The sequence below is a fragment of the Cebidichthys violaceus genome, unplaced genomic scaffold (genome assembly GCF_023349555.1).
Source record: "Cebidichthys violaceus isolate CVI_PGR_0920_01 unplaced genomic scaffold, fCebVio1.0.p SCAF_2, whole genome shotgun sequence".
Taxonomy (NCBI): Eukaryota; Metazoa; Chordata; class Actinopteri; order Perciformes; family Stichaeidae; genus Cebidichthys; species Cebidichthys violaceus.
This window is the reverse complement of record NW_027176372.1, coordinates 18,062,833-18,085,332: the sequence shown is the minus strand read 5'-3', so window position 1 is coordinate 18,085,332 and position 22,500 is coordinate 18,062,833. Positions and strand designations below refer to the sequence as shown.

Genomic DNA, 22,500 nt, shown 5'->3' with positions numbered 1-22,500 from the left:
TGTGTGTGTGTGTGTGTGTGTGTCTGTTTGTGTCTGCGGATGAGAAGGGAACAGAAACACAAAGTATCCTCGGACTGCAGGAGGGTCTGTCATTGATGATGCAATATAGAGTTAAGGGTTACTGTGTGTGTGTGTGTGTGTGCATGTGTGTGAGCAGCGGTGCATAAATAAAAGCAATATTATGCATCCCCAGCATATATCTCTCTTGGTGCCTCTACATACAGTAGCTTTAAAATGCTCACTGTTGTTTCATTAGTTTTCCCACAAAGATTGAGCCCTCATCAACGTTTCATCCAACTCTGCTAAAAGATCGATTCAGCTGATACTCTGAGAGATGCCCTGTCGAGAAACAGAGATTTATACCAAACTCTGGGCTTTCCTGACGCCCACTGCGCTACTGCTCTCACCTGTGATAATCATATTAACACTTCACCGCAGGCCAGTGCATATGAATACACATGAAAGACGGATGAAACCAGCAGGCAGAGGTGTTGCTAGTGTGGTTAACACACAGGCCTCCCGAAAAGAAATCACAAATTGGCAATAGAAAGTGGAAAAGAGAGATTGAAGTCATGCAGAGGAGGGAACATAGCTATTGACTTCTATTGGTTCAGAATCAGCTGAGCAAAGCAGGAAAACTGATGCGTATGGAGATAGTGAGGCTATCTTGTTAGTTTATAGGACAATGAGGAGAGGCATTCATAGAAACAAAGAGGCTGTAGAGCCAACAATGGTGCTGTGGATGTAAAGTGGGAAGACTTTTCACCTGGAGCCATGATGATGATGCTGTTACATCAGTCTGTTGCTTTGCCATGCATAACAGTGACAGCATTTCCTAAATAGTCTAAATATCTCAAATTCATTCAATAAAGAATTAGGTTAGCGCAACATTACATTACATTACATTACATTACAGTCATTTACAGTCATTTAGCAGACGCTTTTAACCAAACATAAAGACTGGAAGCAGGGGAATAAAGGTAGCCTGCCTCTGTGCAAAGGTAACATGATCCTCCTTCCAGCACCACTAAAGCTCACTAACTAACATGTTATATATCATATGTTTAATCCAGACAAAACCCGAAATGTAAGAAACAAGATGCAGGGCTTATGTGCTGGACTATTTCTTGGCTGGGCGAAGTGACATAACTGTGACTCCAGCGTATAAGCATATTTCCCAAAATGTCAAACTATTCCATTTAAATGACTATATTTTTTGAATACATTTTTGAATACATTTGTGCATGCTAAATTGAACCCTTGGATCAATACAAGTATGATGTGTCTGAGTGAGTGAGCATGAGGAAGAGAAAAACAAATATTGTCCGTGGAGTGGATGTACAGAATAAGTGGTTAGTCGGGGATGTTGGCTGGAAGATAAACAAATAGGTCAACAACACTAAACACTGCAACTTGCAAAGGGCCATAGGTAGCAGCTCCACTATTACAGTGCAGACATCTTAACTTGCAGTCATATTTGGCTTTCTAACGCAGCTTACTTTTCTCCATGGTATTTGGTTTTACTTGCTCATTCTATTTTCTGCTGCTGTGCATGGATGCTCCTGCAGAGGCGAGGTTCACAAGACCCCCTCCTCATGGGAGAGCCAAGGCTGAGGATGAGGCCAGGAGAAAAAAAAAAAAAAAAAGAGAGAACGGATGGCGCTCAAGTGGGAGCATTTAGCCACGCAAAGTTTGAGATAAATGCTGTGGTAAGAACTGGAGTGGTGTGCCAGGCTAAATGGGTTTCTCTCTTTCTCAGTTTCTCCTGTGAATCTCGGAGGACTCTGTGGCAGCACACTGCTGAATATCTGAGTCACTCAGTCTATCACAGCTGAAATGTATCCTGATGTTTCAAATGGCTGGGGCACTTGAGTTGCATGGTTAGATGGAGAAATGTCAGGCTACACAGAGAGGAGGAGAGCAGAAGAGACGATGAAAGGATTAAAGTGGAGAGGCACAGGTGTGTGTGCACATTCACGGTTATGTACATCAATCATATCCTCCTCATGGTAGTAAGTGGTAATTCTCACCTCCCCTATATAACCATTATCCACTCGGATTCTCACCTGTTCACCCGTTCCTCTCCTCCTCCACAGTGACCTTTCTTTCCCTGCATTTACGTACAGGTGATAGACAATCAGCTTTAATACCGATTAGCTAATGGGGCCAAGAGTTTTGGTAAATATGTAATATGTGAGCAGGAATATTAGAACTTTTGAATTAATTTCAAGAGAGTAAGACCCATGACTACATAGATCATATGAATGTGCATCTGAAGTTGGCTTTAATTGCGTGATGAAAAAAAAGTATGATGGAAAATTGGCCAAACTGTATTCAAGCACAACTATTTGTGACGATGGGGGTATAGGTTTGACTTTAACCTAACCTATGTTCTGAGCCGCTTATTCTCGAGTTATAAGCCAAAACAATAAGGGCCGCATAGACAGACACATGGTGGTTATAATGGATCCACATTTCTGCACAGAAAACTCATAACTTGCTCCTAGAAATTACAATGATTTCAGCTCTATATGGTGCATGTTTAAGTATGCATCAAAGGAAGCATTGACAGGCATTTACCGTGGCAGTGTTAAATAAGGATTAATGAGGCAAATTAGACAATGTAAGAACACATTTGAGAGAATTCGACTCTACTAGCAGATCCAAATTACTTGCAAAATCTCCTGAATATAAATCGTGATATCTTTACAAGCCTGAAACAAAGACAAGCTTTGGTACAGGGAGCAATGAACGAGGTCAAAAGAGGGCAGCAATGATTTTACATTCTCTTTTTTTCTGCAGACTTTTTACACCGTTTGAACAAAAAACAGATACTAAACAGTGAATCTTTCAAAGCATTCCCTCATGATATGTACTGTACGTCCTATTTTTGTAACAAGAAGTCTTGATAACTCAGCTCTATCTCTATAAATACAAGTATGGCAGAGAACAAAGACTAAAGTTGGACAGAAAATCTAGGTTACGCAACACAGTTTGTATAAAATGCGAAAAATATGAAAATAGGACCAAGTAATTTGGTGCTCCAGTTTAGTTCTCTATTTAATGGCAGAGAGGTCAGTGCGCACGGCGTGTTTCTTTTAGATTGCATTTGTGTCAGAAGAACCCGCTTTCAATGGAATGTAGCATAACTGCACCATAAATAGGGAAGAGTCGTAAAGTCAGAAAAGTGACTCAGTAATGTCAATTTGAATCTTCCCAAAACCAGTGAAGCTCGAGCACCAAAACCCTCGACTAAGATTGTGTTTTATTTGTAAGTGTTGTGTCCTCACTTTAAAAGCTCTTCAAATTTCCATTTGATAAAAACACTCTTGATGATTAAAACACTCTTTATGCCTGAGAGATCCATTGATCTCTAACGTTTGAAGTTACCATGCAGGTATTTTGCTCTAATGATATAGCAGAAGCCTCCATGTTAGAGGCCTTCAAAAGGCAACTGGATTGTAGTGTTTCTTTGAAAGCTCTATATAGCCAGTTTGACATTTAAATGAATTACTTCCTTCATAAAGAACATCAAAAGCAAATCAAATATTTCTGCCAGTTTTCCAATTCTACATCAACTAAACTATTAAGGTATTTAAACACAGGTCAACAGAGTATTTAATCCCGCTTGGCCAACCCTTGATTAAACAATCTAATAAAAATCCCCTGGCTATTGCTTAAACGCAATTGAACATGAACGTTCTCCTTGGCTCAGATATTGAGTGCATGTGATCTACAGTACAGATCTGATTTTCTTTGACCATACTTGTGTGTGTATGTGCACGAGACTCACTGATGAAATTTGTCTGGCCGGTGTAGATGGTGTACTGCAGCTCGTAGGAGGTGACGCTGAACTCGTCCTCGGACGTCCAGTGAACAGTGATGGTGTCATGGGAGGCGGTGCACAGCTCGTCTCTTATGGATGGTGGGTTGGGAGCTACACAATGAGGAAACGACAACAGGATTTACAGCAAAGCAATAGTTGTAAATTGTCATAATAATAATGGTCATAATCTGATTTAACACAGAAGTAAGATAGAGATGTGTCACCTCAAGATTAGTATTAAAGTTAGGTGCACCGGAGCAGAAACTACAACGTCAAATATATAATAAGTAATAAGTGATGTAAATAGTTATAAATATGTTGAGATAGAAAATAAAAAATATGTATTTTAGCTTGCATGTATTCATGTGCTTAAGACTTAATACTGTAAGTGTCCATCGCACCCAAACTGATGCAGCGCTTACCTGTTAGGTAATCTAGTCCCTCCAGAATCTTCTTCTCTCGAGAAAAGTCAAGGGCAAAGTTGTCAAACGCCTCATTCAGGTTGACGTCAGGAATGAGTACCTGGGAGGAGGCTGTCGCCATGGCAACCCTATAGAGCGGTCAAGACATGGGAGCGATGAATGGAAATGTCAGGGGAACGACAGAGAGGTGAGGGAGCAGAGGAGGAAAAGCGGGGATGAGCAGGAAAAGATGAAAGGTGATGCAGAGGTGAACAAATGTGAGGAGAGAGGTGAAGGAGGCGAGGTGACAGGAAAAGAGAGGTGGCAGACAGTAGTAGTTTGTGAGAAACGAAGAGAAGAAAAAGAGGGATGGAGGGAAAAACAAATGGAGGAATAGAATATAAAATAAAAACAATATAGAAATGTGCACAGCATCAAACTGAAGTGTCTGCAACCAGCCCCATCCTAAACTAATGTTAACCCAGAGATCCATTAATACACAAACCAGACACACATTGACGCACTGACTCCATGGTCTGTGCAGGTTTGTGGAAACTTGTGCCTACTTCTGCTTTGAGCATCAGTGATCTGTCTGTGGCAGGGGCCAACCTGAACCACAGAGCAGGGCAGAGCTGAGCCTTTTGTTCCTCAGAGAAGAGAAACCCGCCGGTCAATAAAGCGCCCAGCCAGGCGCTGGAAAAGAATCCGGGCCAAATAAAAAGATGCTACGCTAGCTACAGATTTTGCACAGAGCTTTGTCTGTGTGAGAGAATAAGTGAGAAAGCTTCCAGCCTGTGGAGGCAGGAGGGGATGAAGGTATTACAGAAGTACGCAGGTGGAAAGAGAAACCGCATAGCTGGCCACTTAAAAGATAGATGGTTCTCACCAGAGGCCTGGCATGGATCGCAGGAGCTAAAGAGGTTGATATAATGCTGATTTCACCAGCTGCATCACTTTCCAAGCTTGGATTTCATGGAAACAAAAAGGCAAACTCACTGTAGGGCTTTATGATTTTTGTGTCACTGTATTTATTCCTGTATATCTCGTGTTTTGTGTATTTTGTTGACACTTTCTAAGTGCATATGATCAGGTCTATCACCGATAATAGTGTAAAAAATGGAAATTTCAATATTACCTCCAAACAACCACCGATGTAATCAAAGTTAACCATCCACTCCGTCACTTTTTCTCCCTTTACTGTGTGTGTGTGTGTGCAGACGTGCGTGTCTATAGACCAGGTAACCCACCTTTCTGCTACATTTCGGGCAGTCTGGAGGAAGCGGGCGTGGTCGTTCTCCTTCAGGCTCTGTTCGGCTTGTGTGATGAGGGCACTGGAGCGCTCCAGACACTGGCGACAGTTTGCAATCTGCTGAGCCAACTTACGCAGTTTCATCACCTGGAACAAAAACACAAATACACGCCATGTTGCTATGTTACGACACACCTATTATAATCATTTGCTCAGTCTGAGGCCTGGAAGGAGCCTGGTTTGGTGACTGGACTGTTGGTCTCTATATGAGGCATTCATCATTGTGACACCAATCCATAAATATGTTCTTGTACTTCCACAAAGTATGATTAAGCTTTTTTTGCCAAATTGCTCTCAAATTCTGAAGTCTGAATTTGTAGCTGCCCCTGAGATGACAGCTACTAGGTGAAACCAAGAGTTGCCATATTGCAGGCTAATGATTTTTATTACAACACTAAAAAAAAAACACAAAGCCCCTTGGATAGATATTGAATGTGTTGAACACTATCTTGTCAGAGGAATGTGCAATTAATTTAACATGAAAAAACAGTGAGCACAGGGCATTATAACAGCTTATGTGAGGGACTGATGAAAGGAGGAAAATTTGAGCAGAAAATGTAACACATGCTCCAAATAAACGTCTCATAAATCTGCCTTTTCTACCACCCTTTGAGGGCTGCACTCAATAATAAACCTCTAGATTACATATAGGAGAGCGCTCATTGACAACATGATGCAGGGTCATAGACAGGAAGCCCTGCTGGCTTGGTCATAGTTGAAGCAAGGCCATTGGCTCTTTATTCTCACATTGACCTTATGAACATGTTGCATAATAGGAGGGCAGAGGTGAATAGCATAATGCATTGTTATCTGATAAAATAAGTCAGAAATGTGTTTTACTGTGTTTACCTAGAGCAAAATGCTGAGAAAAAGCTTTGCAAAATGGATTTCAAACTACTATGAATGCACTGAAAACCAAGCCAAGGGAGAGGTCATCAGTCAGGTCAGGGTTCAGACTCTTTAAACACAATCATAAGCACACAGGGTTTTGTAATGTTCTGTTCTATGATTATCGAATGAGCATAAGGAAGCCATTGCACGCTCATTTGAGTTAGAGTGATCCATTTATCTTTATTATGGCTCATATCCTGATTCCTCAAATGAACTTAGTTTTATATAACTCTCCACAGGAAACAACACAGACCGCTCGTGAGCCTGGAGACTGTCAACGAAAGGTGAGCTGAGAATTTAATACCAGCCTCAGCATGGAGAGCCTCTCAGCAATGATGATTAAATAAAAACCCTTGTTGAACTTTTTAAATGGCAAACGGTGAGGTAAAGTTGCTTTATTGTCTAAAAAGTACACTTCTAGTAACAGCTAACAACTTGAATCTCTGAACACTAAAGTTAAACAAAAAAAAAAAGAGCAGAAACATATACAATGATGAGCGCCCTTAAAGAATTAGTCATTTACATTATCAGCAACACATTCTTTGCTTGCAGGGCTCGAATTATGCAAACAAAAAATATATATAAAAAAAAAAACACTGGGTGGCAATCGGTTCAGAGCTTGTCATCAAAAGCTCTCAAAGAATCAAAACTGTATCTAATGTGCACTTTCTACTGCTGGGAAAACTGGTGCTGCTCAGAAGCCTCTCTTAGCTGGCGACTTAATGGATTTTTCAATTGATGTCTTAGCTGCTCTTCCACTAAATCCACCCTAATCTGTTGCCCCTAAAAACAACATCTGAGCAGGTTGTTGACCGGACAGAGACGACAGGCGAGAAGGGTTTAATGGATGGGTTATTATTCGGCAACATGTGTCGCAAACAATTTTAGACATTACTCCCTCCCTCTCTCTCTCTCTCTCTCTCTCTCTCTCTCTCTCTCTCTCTCTCTCTCTCAGAGTAATGGACTATATGGCAAGTTCTCTCTGTGTGTGTGTGTGTGTGTGTGTGTGTGTGTGTGTGTGTGAGCGTCTCACCTCCTGTAGAGACACACTCATCTGAAGTTGAAAAATTACAGTCTAATCTCAGCTTAAATGTTGGGACGGTGGAACATTTTGAGCACAGAAAAAGATATTTTGCAAGCAGACAAATTATATTTAGAATGTTATTATTAGTGCTCAACAAATAATTTGAGCTAAAATTAATTCTGTTCTGAGTTCTGTGCTCACAAAATGTATTTGTGTGAAGCCAACTTTGGCCAGATAAGCTGTAGTAAACTTAAGTTGTTTCCTGTCTTTCTCTCTGCTCGTTCTATGCTGAGCTCAGCTAATCATCTAGCTATTACTGTGTAGGCGGGTGACCGTGGCTAAGCGGAGAGCAGGGCAGCCTTTCAATCAGAGGGTCAGCGGTTCGATCCCCGGCTCCGCTAGTCCGCTAGTCTCATGTCAATGTGTCCTTGAGCAAGACACTTAACCGCAAAATTGCTCCCGTAGCTGCGTCTACGGTAGATAGATACTGAATTGTAAGTCGCTTTAGATAAAAGCGTCTGCTAAATGACCGTAATGTAGGCATGTAGTGTATAGAGACGTGTATCAATCTTTCTCATCAAACTCTTGATAAGAAAACAAACGTACTTCCTAAAATGTCAAACTATTCCTTTAAGTCATTTTCAGGAAAGATTCTGCTTATGGTTAATAGAAACAAACTTTGAATGGAAGCAGGAAGCTGGATGTGAACAGCAGTCAAAGTCACATGCTTTGTACACCCAACCATCGACCACAACCTCCACCCAAAGAGGATTTTGGTGTCATAACATCGTCACGCTACTTCTGTGATTCCTTTTGAGACACAGTAGTCGTAATTGGCAGAGCCACAAAAGGATAATTACCGTTTTATTTATTCAAACAAATATCTGCTGTTGTTATACTAATAACATCCGTTTTTTAGAAAACCCCCAAACAGATTTGAGTTGTTAATCCTCAAGGCTCAAAAGGAGTTCAAATAGTTTTCCGAATGAGAAGCAGAGAAGGGTGGAGGACAAGCAGAGTCACGTGATAGAGACGCTCTTGCACACACCAGAACATGGGAATAGTGTGTGTGTGTTTTGTTTGGGCAGGGAGAGATTAGGCATGACTGCTGAGTCTCCACGGAGAGAGAATGGGAGCACCTTGCACATCCACACTATGATCATGCCTGCATAATCCTGTTATTCTGTTGCAGAGTCACCTCTGAACACTTTCCTTTCCGACACCGTTCTTAACAGAAAAAAAACGATGTTTTTTCGTTTGGGGAAATGCCTAAAACAACCTACACCTGAGCGGTGTCCTGTATTTAATGTATCTTTCTTGACCCTTAAACAGCTTTAAATATTAACACATCATCTGCTGACATCAATCAAGCGCTCCTCTAGTGTTTTGTGTGTACTTCCCTCTGTCCTCCGTCTCCTACATATCACTCCTCTACCCTCTACTAGACAGCCTTTTACAAACCCAGACTCTCAAGAGAACAAGCCTTGCTCTTTGTCGGCAGTCACTGCGGACACTCCCCCCCCCCCCCCCCCCCCCCCCCCCCCCCCCCCCACACACACACACACACACACACACACACACACACACACACACACACACAAACCTACTTCAGTCCTTGTGTTTAGCGTTTGGAAATCTTTCATCTTTCGACAAAGCTCTTTTGCTGTCTCAGAGGATCTTCCACAAGCACTTAAAACCTCACCTCTGGGAGGGTGAGATTTAGAGTTTGCCTCTGTCCTGAAACCCTTGGCGCTCAAAGGGCAACAAACCCCCCATAAACACACGGGCACGTGTGCAGTCCACACACGCATCCACACGCACACGTACACTAAGTCCTGCAGCAAGTTCACAACAGTCTTTGCTGCCACCTCAGATACTTTCCACACACATTCAGGTCGGCTGCCTGCGTGTGGAAGAAGCCCATTGCTGCTCTCTTTTTCCTCACTCATCTTTTCCATCTCTCCTCAAGCGTCCATGTGATGTGTGTTTGGGTAAACAAGTGGGCAACTACAGAGGCAGCCTTTTAAAAAATACATCTTTGAGAGACCTGGATGAATATATTCCTTCCACGGCGCTTCTGCTCTCTGATTCAATCTCTTGTACAGAAGTTACAAAACCAAACTGTTTCTCTGCCGGCGGACTGTGACCCAGAGCTGAGTTTCTTAAATACATAACTGTCAATTTGGCTGCTTCAAACGGCAGTGAGGCGGAACTGTGAACTGACGTACTCTGAATGAAACAAAGTAAATTCAATAAACCCAACATCCTACTGTTAGAAATCTAAAACTGCAATACAATATATTACATTCAATTTACATTTAGTCTTAATGCCCCTTTACGACCAAAATCAGTCGATGTAGCTTTAACTTACTGAAACCACCCATCGTCATAATTCCAGACGACTATATTTATAATATAAATATTCTTGTAGTAAAATCTCTCTCGAGCCAAAAACTGAAAAAAAAGTATGAATGTATCCTGAGAATATTTTACCTTGGATTCTTTGATCTTCACAGCGATGACCTGTTTTCTCTGGCGGATGATCTCCACGAGCTCATCACACTCCTCCACAAGCTTGGATTCATGCATGGCTGTGTTTACCTGGAGACAGAAGCAGGTACACATGTCAACATCATGCTTCTTCCTCTCTGTTTGTTGGGAGCTTTGTCAGATTTCTGGATTAGCAGCCATGACGATCCACATGATCACTTACATGCAGAGAACATCATTTGTATTTCACTGTGCATTCTGCACACAAAGCAAAGCAAACAAGAAGTGCTCCTGGATTAGAACTCACTTGCTATCTCTCGAGATAAGTGATTTCCAAATAATTGTCACTGGAAAGACAATACATCATTTTACATTACAGAGCAAACACTGATCCAAGGATCATTGGAATGCATACAGTAGATACACTGGTTGCTCCGCAGTCATCCATCTAGTGGGCATTGAAGGTGACAAGAAATTTCATAAAATAATTTGTTAATAATAATTTGTTCTCGAAAAATGTTCTGTTTCTTGCTGCTGGATATAAATCATGTAAAGTTCTTGTATGAAATACTACCATCTTATTATACACCATTCTTTTCTAAAACATGTTTCTTTCAGTCATTATGAACAAGAAATACTGAATGTTACGAATATTTGACTCTTCATTAAACAAGCTCCAGAAAAGGGGCTGTGCAGACACTCGTTAATTAACGGTTTTGCGAACACCACGCCGATTTAATAGATTCTGTGATTATTTTAGGAGCAAAGTTGCCAAGGCAACTCATCATCAGTTCATCATCTCAGGCTAACACTATATGAACAGCCAGCAACTTCAACAAACATTGTGTGGGTGCGTGTTATACACTAAGGGTGTCTGCTGAACTGAAACGCTGAAGCTACCAACAGTTTAGCCGCCGTTTCACCAGCAGATTTAATGTTAAGCTCAGCAAACACCAACTTGTGAATTTGAAACCAAATTTCTCCTCTGAATGAGATAAAAACGTGTCTCCGCACGTCACACAGAGAGAAACCTTATCACTGCTTTGTTTGCTCCAAGAGCTGTACTTCCATCATGCTCTCCACATAACTGTAAACTATGTTGTTGTAAACTGATGTAAATATGTAAAAAACACAAAATAGTTTCCATGTACCACATAAGATAAAGTTCCCACAAAGTTACACACACTGCAAGTGCATCTCCTCCACAGTGGTGACAGGAGTCACCATTATTTTGTCTGCGGGAGCCGCTTCAAAACATCGGAGAAATCACAGACTTACTCCAGAACACACTCTACAACCCAGCGCGGTGACTGTGGGGCGCTTTCACTCAAACTGGCAGCTCCAGAAGTATCCAGAAAAGAGGAGGAGGAATTCCACTAACAAAATCCAATAGAGGCTCACCATCAACGATGGCCTTTACAACAGCACTGCTGCTTTATCTGCTTCAATAGTTTTATGGTGTTTATTGCCACAAAAGCACTGGTGAGTGTTTTCTGCAGTGCACTGACTGTCGCATAGAGTACTGCTGAGCTGGCAAACATTATACAGTATAGTACATCCGCGAGGAGAGACCATTTCACTGCTCTGACTGGGTTCGACAATTTTGAAGTTACATTTAAATTAAAGATCACACCAGCAGTGGGACAATAAAGACACAGCTGTGTATGCTGAAAGGTTCTGAAAAACTGAGGCAGAAGATCTAAGAAAGTCTCTTCATTTTGCATTTGGAGGCACTTCTTAATAACTAGCAGTGAGAATGAAGAAAGATGATATTAAAAAAAGTTTTCTGTAAACTTTGAAGAAATAAAAGAGTTGAATTCTGCTTTATTGCAACTCCTCTATAGTTATAGTTTCTCATTGATTGTCTCAGATGAGTTTTGTTTATATTATTATAAATTGTTTTACCACCTGTGGATTTTGTCTCTATACTTTACGGCTAAAAACAAGTTAATTTAATTTAGTTCAGTGCATTCTCATATATATCCAGAGAACGATTCATCCCTTTTTGAATCGTCCTTCATTCTTAAATTTGACAGGGTTGTGACTTTCTGTCATGCTGCAGACTATCAAACTACTTAACCAACAACAAAGTTCCACTCATCACTCCATAAAGCTCATTACAATGCGCCGATACACTTAAGCCTCTTTATTATGCACGCACGCACGCACGCACGCACGCACGCACGCACGCACGCACACACACACACACACACACACACACACACACACAATTAATTCTGCAAAGAGCAATCTTATGACTGCAGGTTAGTACTTAAGCAGGATAAATGCAGCCGTCCAGGGTCATTGTGAATTACAACTGAGCTATTTGGCAGCTTAGAGTTACGGAAACAATCTTCATCTCCGTTCTCCTCCTGTTCCACCTCACTCAAAACCTCCTCCTCCTCCTCCTCTTCGTCTGCCAGCTCCTGACATTATTATCCACTCCCTGCTACACAAACACTGTCACGATCTGTGCATCTCTCTATTCATCAGGCTCCTCTGCAGGTGCTCTGAAATCACAGTGCCAACTCTACGTTAAAGTATACTGTGGGTCTATTATTGGAGTATGTGGAAAACAACCACAGCAAGGCTGAAAACTCTCTCAGTGTCAAAGACATTTCCAGCTGTTCCTGCGATCAAGACGGTTGTAAAAATCATCTTAAAGACTGTCTAATGGACTGAAGAAAAGCTAAAACCAGTGTGCTTATTTAAAATACCAGAAAGTAGAATACAGGTATCTTATTGGTTGACGATATTCATGATTTCGATATTTCCTAAATTAATTGGGATTGCCATTTCATATTTGCACATTTGTTATAGCAGTTGTATTCATCCATGCAGTTGTAGCCCATTTGCTACACAAGAAAAACAAGACAAACAAAACAAAACAGTTGTGCATTTCTGTAGTGCGTTTTCTGAAGTTGCATCAGGAGGAATGTAAACAACAGCAACAAATGAACAATTATCTGGGCAGATGATATGGCTGACATCTTAATATGAAAAATGTGACATTGTCCATCACTTTTGAGTATGTTTGAGCACCGGGCTTTATTGACGTTAATGCAACGGACAGTGCACCCCATTCTTGGCCATCCACTCATTATCTCATAAGATAATAGAAAACGTCTTATCATCAGCAGCCATAATTACACTCAGTAAGGAGAGGCAGACATAACAAGCGACTGAATAGTATTAAATAAACCCATCCAGACAATTATGACACCATGTTAGCCCACAGATTGCGATCTGACAGCAGAATCATTAAATGAATTGTCCATTACAAACCCTCACCACATCTTCCAGCTCTCGTTCTCTCACAGAAGGGTTACATTGAGCCCATATGCTCCCATACATCATTAGTTAGAGTTCAGCTCCAGCATTATGTCAAGATTAAATTTATCGCCCATATTTGTACACCAAGTACTGTATTACTTACAAGCTGAAATGAAATAAAATGAGCCATGCGGCTACATTTGTTTTCTGGCTTCAAATGACTGACAGCCACCATTCAACACCCACTCTGTGCTGTTTCAGCAAGTAAAGACGTGACTGATGTGTGGGGCCAAGCGGAGTCATTCGGATGTTGTCGATCACACAGAGGTGGGCTGAAGTCCAAATGAGGGGGAAGGTTTTGAGCTCCCCCGATATTGGGATTAACGTCGTAATCTCTCACTATTTCGTGATTTTGCAAAAAATCTGTTGACTCCGGAAAGATTAACTGAATTGTGAGTTTTAATGATTTAGCAAATTGCATTCAGTCATTATAAAGCTATGTGTATTTGCTCAAGAGCTGCAACACCATAAAACCATCACAAACCCCGGCAAACAATAATAAATCCTCCGCCCACCCTGACATAACGAATCCAAATGTATCTACTTAATAAACTGTGAATCTTTACAAACTGATGTTGTGTTAACAAGCATTGTTCAAACTCACACACATTTATTTTGCTCCAAAAGTTTCCATACACACATTCCAACTATGGCAGGTGTATAAAGTGATTCACAAGATGTCTACATGACATATTATAGATTTTAAAAAGTGGTAAACCAAGAATAAAAGCTCTCAATTTTAATATTTCCTTCAGTTTATGCATTTTGCAGGTCCAAGGAAGTGTTGGAATGAGCAGATACAGATCGTAGACAGTGTGTAGTATCTTGATATTGTGTAGATTTTCTAAAGTTGGGGAAACCCAGATGACATTTTCAGGGAAAACGGCAGCCTTACACAATGTGAAAAGCCTGGGAATGTCACCTCTAACAGACGGCAGACAAGATCACACGTACTGTGACATCCATTCATTTGTGGTTCAATAAAATCAGAGCCCTGTTGTCTGAGGTGTCATGTTTTATAATTATTTGGGGCATTTTATTAGATAGCTGAAAGTAGACCGACGACAAGAAATGCGACTGACCCACAACAAAGGTCCTAGTGTGATGTGAATCAGGGATGTTAAGGTTCATGGTTGGCACCTTAAGGCTGCAGATGGCAACTTTTATAAACATAATTATAATTATATTTAACAATATTTGTCAAACTGTCACTATATCCTGACAGTAGGTCATGAGAAGATAATCTGTGAAAAAAAATCATTCTCTTAAGCGGTGTCAGTCACTGCTTGTGAACTCCAATCAAACTGTCAAACTAAGCAGCGCTGGTCAAATATGAATCAAGATTCAGTTGCCTATTTCTCAGAAACATGTTTTAGTGAACTGTTAAGCTGTAAAATGAGAAAGTTTGTGACTCGGGCGCCATGTTGAAATCAGTCGAGCCGAAACCAAGCACCACCCCCAGGGCCGGAGAAAAGTTTCTAATTTTAAAGCTAAACAGCACACTCAAATATGTTTCTGAAAACATTGTTTCAAACTTTATTTCAGCAGATAACATGAACTTACATTTGCTTACATATGATGTTGTTGTTGTTGTATAGTGTTTGACAAAATATTGTTATACTGTTAATACTGTAAATTAATGATTCTAAGCAAACTGTAATAAAAAAACTACAGCGAAAACACAATATAACACATTGAAGACATTATTATATTCAGACACTTGCCCTGCCCTACCTCACACCCACAAACTTTAGAATGTGGACATCCGGGGTATAAATTCCAGACAACAAGCACAGACAATTGAACAATGGACGGCTCCCAAAATGATCCACTCTAGCCAAAGTGGTTCCCATTCAAACTAAGTGAGGACCGGTCCGGGTTCGGAACAGCTGTTAACCTCTTGCTGACACCAAAACCTTCACATCTTGAATCAATTCTGTGCTCGTTCCTCTCCAATCAGCCTCTCCTGCCTCCTATCCCACTTTACTTCCACTTCTTCCTATTATACCTCTGGTCCCCCTTCTGTCTGCTTTACTGAGAAGACCCCTCCACCCACTCCGTCTCTGTCTCTCAGAGATGATCCTCTCACAAAGATGGAAGGATTCAGTCTGACAGCTTTATCTCTGAAGCTGTCCACAGATACGGGGATAGATCCCAGAGATTTATGACACCTGTGTGGCACCTGGCTTTAAAACAGAGAAGAGTGGCTTTATGCATAACGTAAAAGAAACTGCCAGCCATATATTATGGATGTTATGTCAGAAAGAGGTGATAAATGGAAATACTTCACTGGTAATAAATTTGAAATAAGGCTTTTTAAGCCTACAAAGTGTTTGCGTAAACTTTTATATGCTAACCACATTTACTTACACATCATTAATCAACTATTAATCGTCATATGATAATATGTGATATATGAGTTTGGAGAACAATCTAGACAGTCCTGTTGAAGGGGTGAATTGATTCTGTTGCAGTCTTTTTAGCACACTAGCTGATGGCAGTGTTGGTCTGCACCACTTTGATCCAACGGAAATATCTCAAAAACTATTAGATGGATTGCCATGAGATTTATACACAATCATGGGGCTCAGAAGATAATGATTTTTGTGATCCCCTGACTTTTCCTCTAGCGCCACAGTCAAGTCACAGTTGTCACTCATCCTGTAAAAGATCTAAACTATCTACTTGATAAATTGGAACAATAACTTTGAACAGACATTCATAGTTCCCTGATTAAAGACTTTGAAGATCCTCTGACTTTAATCTAGCAGTCCAAATGTTAATCCGTCCAATACCTGCACAACTTAGACATTCCCATCTGCCTCAGTCTTATTTCATGTTTAGTATAAAATGTTATCATGGCAAAATGCTTAACTAAGATGGTGTGCTTAAACATTAGAGGCCTACCTGCTGAACTTGAGCATGTTAGCATGCTGACATTAGCACATGGCTTAAAGCATTGCTGCTCTTTCACTAAAATGAATGGACTCCACGGATGAAAAGAAGGAACATTAACATAAGTACTTAACACAGAATCGGAGAAATATATAATTTCACGAATGAAAACATGGTGTGGCCATCGGGTTAAGGCACAAACAATAACAACTGCATAAAGGCGAGAATGTTGTTTCAGTATAAGCCATTATCCCGCTGTACTGATGTCCTCATCTTCGCCTGAAAGTGGAACTGCAAATGGCTTTAGAAATATGAGAAAGGCAAACAACACCAGCGGACTCTTCGATCTCACTGATGCTCCGGTAGAAAGGTAAAGAGAGGCGGGATGAGACCTGATACAAAGGATTATGCAGCATTACCGCCATCTCCACGCAGCTCATTTATATTCTGCACACAGTGGGATCAGCTTCAGTGTACATAAACCTAGACAGCTCTGGCTAACGACTTACAGCTCAATGTTTAATCAGTAGACATACATGTCTGAGAATTAAACCCAGTGGGCTTCTGTTTGATGTGATTCTTTCCTTTTTCCATCAGTCCTAATACGCACACACTTACAGCTTTATTAGTGAGCTAATTTATTTCCTCCCAGCTGGTAACACACTTCTAGGGGTTGTAAAAAAAGGGCTGCTGCTTTGACCGCTTCCTCAAACAATACTAACTCGACACTAGTTGTGTCTGGATGTTCCCTACCTTAAGATACAGTATATGAGCTAGGCAATGTACGCTCATTAGGGAAAGCCCTCATTAAGAAGCCGCCAGAAAACACGCCTCTTCACAACACAAGCCGAGCTTCAGGGGGGGTAAGTCGACCCACAAACAGAGAGTAAGAGTGAGATAAAGTGGGACAGAGAAAGATGAAAAGACAAAACACATTCAGAGAAGAGGGAACACACAATCAAGAACTTCACAACAGCGACAAAGTTCTCAAGTGCACAAGCCTTTAAGGAAGTGTTATGTAAGTATGAAGGAGGAAGAAGAGGAGTCCTGGGAATTAAATGAAAGTCTGCTCAAAACTTGTACAATGGTAAAAAAATAATATAAAAGTGCAAATGGTGAGATGTCAATTTGAATAAGAGAGGAAAAACTTACATTTCCACAAAATAGTGGAACATAATATAAAAAGTTGAAAAACATAGCTGCGTTTGCATATAAGGTGGTAACTCATATTTGAAAATATGAGCAATCGGGCAATGAAAGTGAAGTAATAGATACACACAATAAAGGCGAACTGATTGTTGTGACAGAGGAAAGAAAGACAATTAGAGAAAGATTTTGCAAACAAATTAAATATTACACTAGAATTAAAGAAATAATATTAACATTTTTAAAACAGCTTGAAAACATATTTTGTAATTGAGATAAACAACAAGCAGGTAAACATGGGACATGCTCGTGGGTATCATCTCAGCTTTTACTTTGGCTCTACATTTAGTTTCCGTTGCCATTGTATCAACATCTATTCAATAGCAAAGTGGTTCTCGGGGGAAATGCTCTTTGCCAAACAGCCTCACTGAGTGTCTCTTCTCTGCTGTCTATTAATATCCAGCCAGCTATCTGGCATTGAAGGGATAACGGTGAATGTTAGCTCAACAACAATCATTGCAAAATGCTCAAGGATCATGCCATTCGCTACATTTTTTTTAAGAAAGCAGAACGTTATTCTGAATGTCATTAAGTGCAGCAACAGAATTAACAATCAAACACCAAATGATGCGATAAGAAGGGAGGCCTCCCAAGAAAGAGACACATCCCACACATCATCAAGTCATCTTTCCTTAGACTGAAGAGAAGAAATCTCCCCAAAGAGATCCCCAGGAGAGCAGGGCTGCATCGCTGCTGTGTGCGCTGACACACTGAAAGCTGACTCACACTATGTTTGATCATATCTTCGGCACCAATACAATATGATGCAAACAAGGAGGAGAGGAAACCGGGTCATGCTCAAAGCCCTTCAGAGATTTCTTACTTTGTGCACACACACACACTCTCGTTTTTTTGAAATTCCCTGTCTGTGCTATATTGCATTATTGCTTAGCGTTTTCTTCCGCACAGCGCCTGTGTCTGTTTTTCGGTCAAAGAGATTATTGTCACGCTTACACTTGCGTCCTCTTTTTGCCTTCTCAATCCTGCACTTTCTCTTCCCCTTTCATTTCCCTCTTTCTTCCTCTACTTTCTCTCACTTGTCTTCCTCTCCACTCTCCTCTCCCCTCCTCTAAAGAACCACATTAATATGAACTCACCTGAAAACATTACTTAATTTAATTCCTCGTGTCAATAATTGAATCAGCCTCTTGACATCGACATCACACAGGAGACTAGTTGTCAATGGGTGCAACAAGGAGGGAACATCTATAGTTACTTTTCATAATTTGCTTAAGAGTCAATGGAGCATGTCGTCCCCCCCCCCCCCCCCCCATGCTATTGCACTTTATTTATCTTTGATGAATAAGTGATGAGATTCCGCTGATGTTGTTGGCGGGGGCACAACATCAGTATGCAGACAGAGACAATATGAAGACAGACTTCTTTTTCTCTCTCCATGCGTTGTTGACGAACTGTTTGTCTGTAATTAATGAATCACTCAGCGATCATTTAATTTTGATTGGGTGAGCGAGCTGCATGAGTTGTTGTTCGCGGACCTCAGAGTGACTCAGAGAAAATGGAGTCAGACCCGCTAATAACCAATGAACCGCACGCAGAGTGATGACGGCACCAAAGCGCATTTGTCCTCTGTGGCTATTAATGTCTCACTCTCACAAAGAAATGATGGAGTTTATTAACAGCCAGTGTGTTAAGACAGAAAGTATGCTCTTTTTTGTGTGTGTGTGTGTGTGTGCATGCACATGTTAGCGATGCAGCGCAGACAGCACTTGGTGGCGAAGCATTAGTACTCTCTGGCTGGATTCACTCGGTACCTCCATTAAATCACAGCAGCAGCCCAAATGGGAGAGGTCAGCAGTGACAAGACTAGCCGAGCTATAGTATTCTGCAGACAGGTATGGGTTCATGCTAGGACTTGAGAGTGCAAACAGTCCTTCAAGGTTGTCGCTAAATGAAAGCGGCTGAGCTGTGAAACATTGCCGGCTTGTGAAGATGAACGCCATTTGACAGATAATCTTATCTGCTTTAAAAGTGGGAGCGAACATTTCCTGTATGAGTGGCTCCAGCGGGACTTCAACTCTTGAGTGTTGTAATTCATCCTAACAATCATATTCAACACAGTAAGATGCATGACAACCAAACCTCACTGTATTACACTGTTGGGACAATAACCTTGAACACAGTAAAAGCATCATATTACGCTGCTGGCATCTGCAATAGGAGATATTGCACAAGGGCTTTTGGTAGTAGCTTTGTCCACAGTGTAGTGGTCATTCCAATGTCTGAAGTTGTCTGAATTACATAACTGCCCCTTTACACAGCTCGAGGGTGGATGGTTGCCGGGAGCTACTCCAGCTCATCCTTTGTTCTTGAGTCATGGTTTGAGTCAGATTATCTGGAGAGCCACCGTCGGCAAAGTACAAGAGGCCACTGAGAGCGTAGCTGGTATCGGGTGTTTTCATTTCATGGCAGTGCATTGCGTCAGTCACTGGATCAAATGACAGATAACAAGATCATTCTGCACAAACACATCCCCGTGATTGTAGATATAAAGCGATGGAATTAAACAGATTTTAAAGATACTTTTAAGTCATTATTGTTGTATCTGCTCGGTTTTTTGGCTTCCAAGTAATACGTCTTCAATATAAATTGTCTGAAAACAGTGCTGCACTGCTGCCCTTTAATGAACCCATGATAGGGAACTGAAATTCACTTTTAGTCCTGAGACTAATCAATATTTGATCAGCAGCGCTCGGAGCGTTCATTTTGTTGCTGGCACAAACCACAACCATTATACAGGAGGTGTGAGAGAAAAAAAAAAAGGAAAGCAAGCAAGCGAGAAATAAATAAATTAAAGTCCAATTTCTACCACTGTGCAATCAGAAATGTTCCAGAGTCAGAGACAAAGCGTAGGGAGCGCGGCATCAGAGCAGTCACCAACAGCAAAGGCAGTAAAGTGTATACAATCAATAACAGTGAAAGGCTTTGGGTTGTTTATAATTTCCCTGTTCAATTCATGCAGGTTAAAGCCTCAATTCTCAAAACGTTCTCTCTTTAGTCTTGCATTGGTCAGAAACCATAAAACTGAAACCATAGCGTCTTTTGTTAATTATTTGTAAAGCTTGACACATTTAAAGTGCAAGATGAGAGACTACACTGGCTTTATGGATGTTAAGTCTGACAACACAGGCTTCTAATTTAAAATGCCTCACTTTCATTTGATCAATTAGGGTTGAAGTGCCCATATGAACGTGCGTAAATTCACAAAATATTCAATATATATAAAATTCGGAGTACTGTCATATTCGGAATAATAGTGTAACATTAGCATGCATGTGAACGTACGGGTGACCGTGGCTAAGTGGAGAGCAGGGCCGCCTTTCAATCAGAGGGTCGGCGGTTCAATCCCCGGCTCCAGCTAGTCTCATGTCAATGTGTCCTTGAGCAAGACACTTAATCCCAAAAATTGCTCCCGTAGCTGCGCCTACGGTGTGTAGATAGATACTGAATTGTAAGTCGCTTTGGATAAAAGCGTCTGCTAAATGACTGTAATGTAATGTAATGTGAACGTAGTCATTGCCAGATCTAACTAACACAGGCTCCACCCTCTACCGGACTCTATGAGTAATACTCTCCAATCGCAAGCGTGCGTTTGTCCTGAACCTTTCCTCCTGACACAAACACGACGACATGATGCATACCTCCACCTGTTGACAGATCTGGATGAGCTTTGCCATTTGGTTCTCCAGCTCGCTGTTCCTCTTCACCAGGTTGGTCAGGTTGTTCTCCAGGGTTTGCTGTCGGGAGGAAGGAGGAACAGGACGATCATTAGTACATACAGAGTGTGCATTCACATAACAAGTCAGGGTATGGATGCCTCAATGTTATTCTGTATTTATATTTTGAACATTCAGTTTAAGACACTGGCCAAATCCTGATAGATTACTTATTATAATGTATCACCATGCAATTGTGTTTTTTCATTAAACAAACATTAAATAAGACAACAATCGTTCAAATCTGGTGACAGCATGCCATAGTATGTGATGTTTTGGTGAAGTCTGATATCAGTGCCTTGTTATCAACAGCATACCCAATAAGTAGCAACTCATATGTTCAAACTCATACATTTACAAAGAAAAGCAGAAGGATTGTAAGTGTTGAAGTCCTAACCTTAGTGCTATTCTAACACTGCAGTACTTGAAAAAGAACTCACGGACTCATTATTACAAATAATCAATTTCCATATACTGTATATTTTTGGGGGTCAGCTACAACACAGAAGTGATTTAGTCTTGTGATACTAAATAAATGGTCACTATTAAGATATCTTTCCTGGGACATCAACGCAAAAATAATACAATACTGAACTACTTTTGCCTCCTTTGATCATGTCCTGAGGGTTACCTTATAACATGAAATCCAAGCAAAAAAAAAAAATGGTGTTTGGCAACTGGACATTTCAAAAAGTTCAGTAAATTGGTCCAAATGCTTTGAGACACAACAGATTGCTATTAAAACACATTGAAATTATTTCTATAGCTGAGTAAATATCAAAGTTACATTTACAAGTCAATACCTTGAAATCGGCATTTGAAGCAAAATATACTATTCTGCCTGTAGCAAACAAAGTCATTGTTTATTGTATTTTCTGTTTTATTAGCTAACTGTCTGAAATATGATGATTTAACTGCCTGACCTCGTCATACTTTACTTTACAGCCGCAAAAACAACCATATGATCAACTTCCACCTTTTAATGATCAAACACTCAATTACTATCCGTTAACTGTGGCTGTTTGTCAAATGCAAAACAAAACACACACACAAAAAAATAAATTCACTCAAACACATAAACAGCACAAAAGATGGAAATGGAAACAAGCAAGTAGCGAGACAGAAATAGAACTGCCGTTCAAAAGGAAGCAAATCAACGATGGCGGCGGCGACGATGGGCATCAAAACAACAACAACAACAACAACCACAGCTGCAAAGGAAACAGTAGAACAAAGCAGCAGACAAGCGGCAGGCGTTTGAAGTAGCTCTACTCATGCAAGTGAAAGGGAGCTGGGCTGAGAAAGCACCTGGCCACGTCGCTGACTGTCTGTCTGTCTGACTGTCTGTCTGTCTGACTGTCTGTCTGTCAGCCTCCCTGCTTTCCAATATC

The 22,500-nt window shown here is 40.8% G+C and overlaps 1 protein-coding gene across 3 annotated transcripts in view; it reads right to left on the bottom strand.

The window, feature by feature from the left end:
• mid2 (midline 2) overlaps window positions 1–22,500 on the bottom strand; it is a 134,994-nt gene that overhangs the window by 20,281 nt on the left and 92,213 nt on the right. For all 3 annotated transcript variants that reach the window (XM_068714910.1, XM_068714909.1, XM_068714911.1), the window contains 5 exons: window positions 21,035–21,130; window positions 9,945–10,052; window positions 5,475–5,623; window positions 4,249–4,376; window positions 3,794–3,937 (listed from right to left, as the gene is read on the bottom strand). In XM_068714910.1, the coding sequence (XP_068571011.1) occupies window positions 3,794–3,937; window positions 4,249–4,376; window positions 5,475–5,623; window positions 9,945–10,052; window positions 21,035–21,130 (625 nt within the window). The remainder of the gene's footprint in view (window positions 1–3,793; window positions 3,938–4,248; window positions 4,377–5,474; window positions 5,624–9,944; window positions 10,053–21,034; window positions 21,131–22,500) is intronic.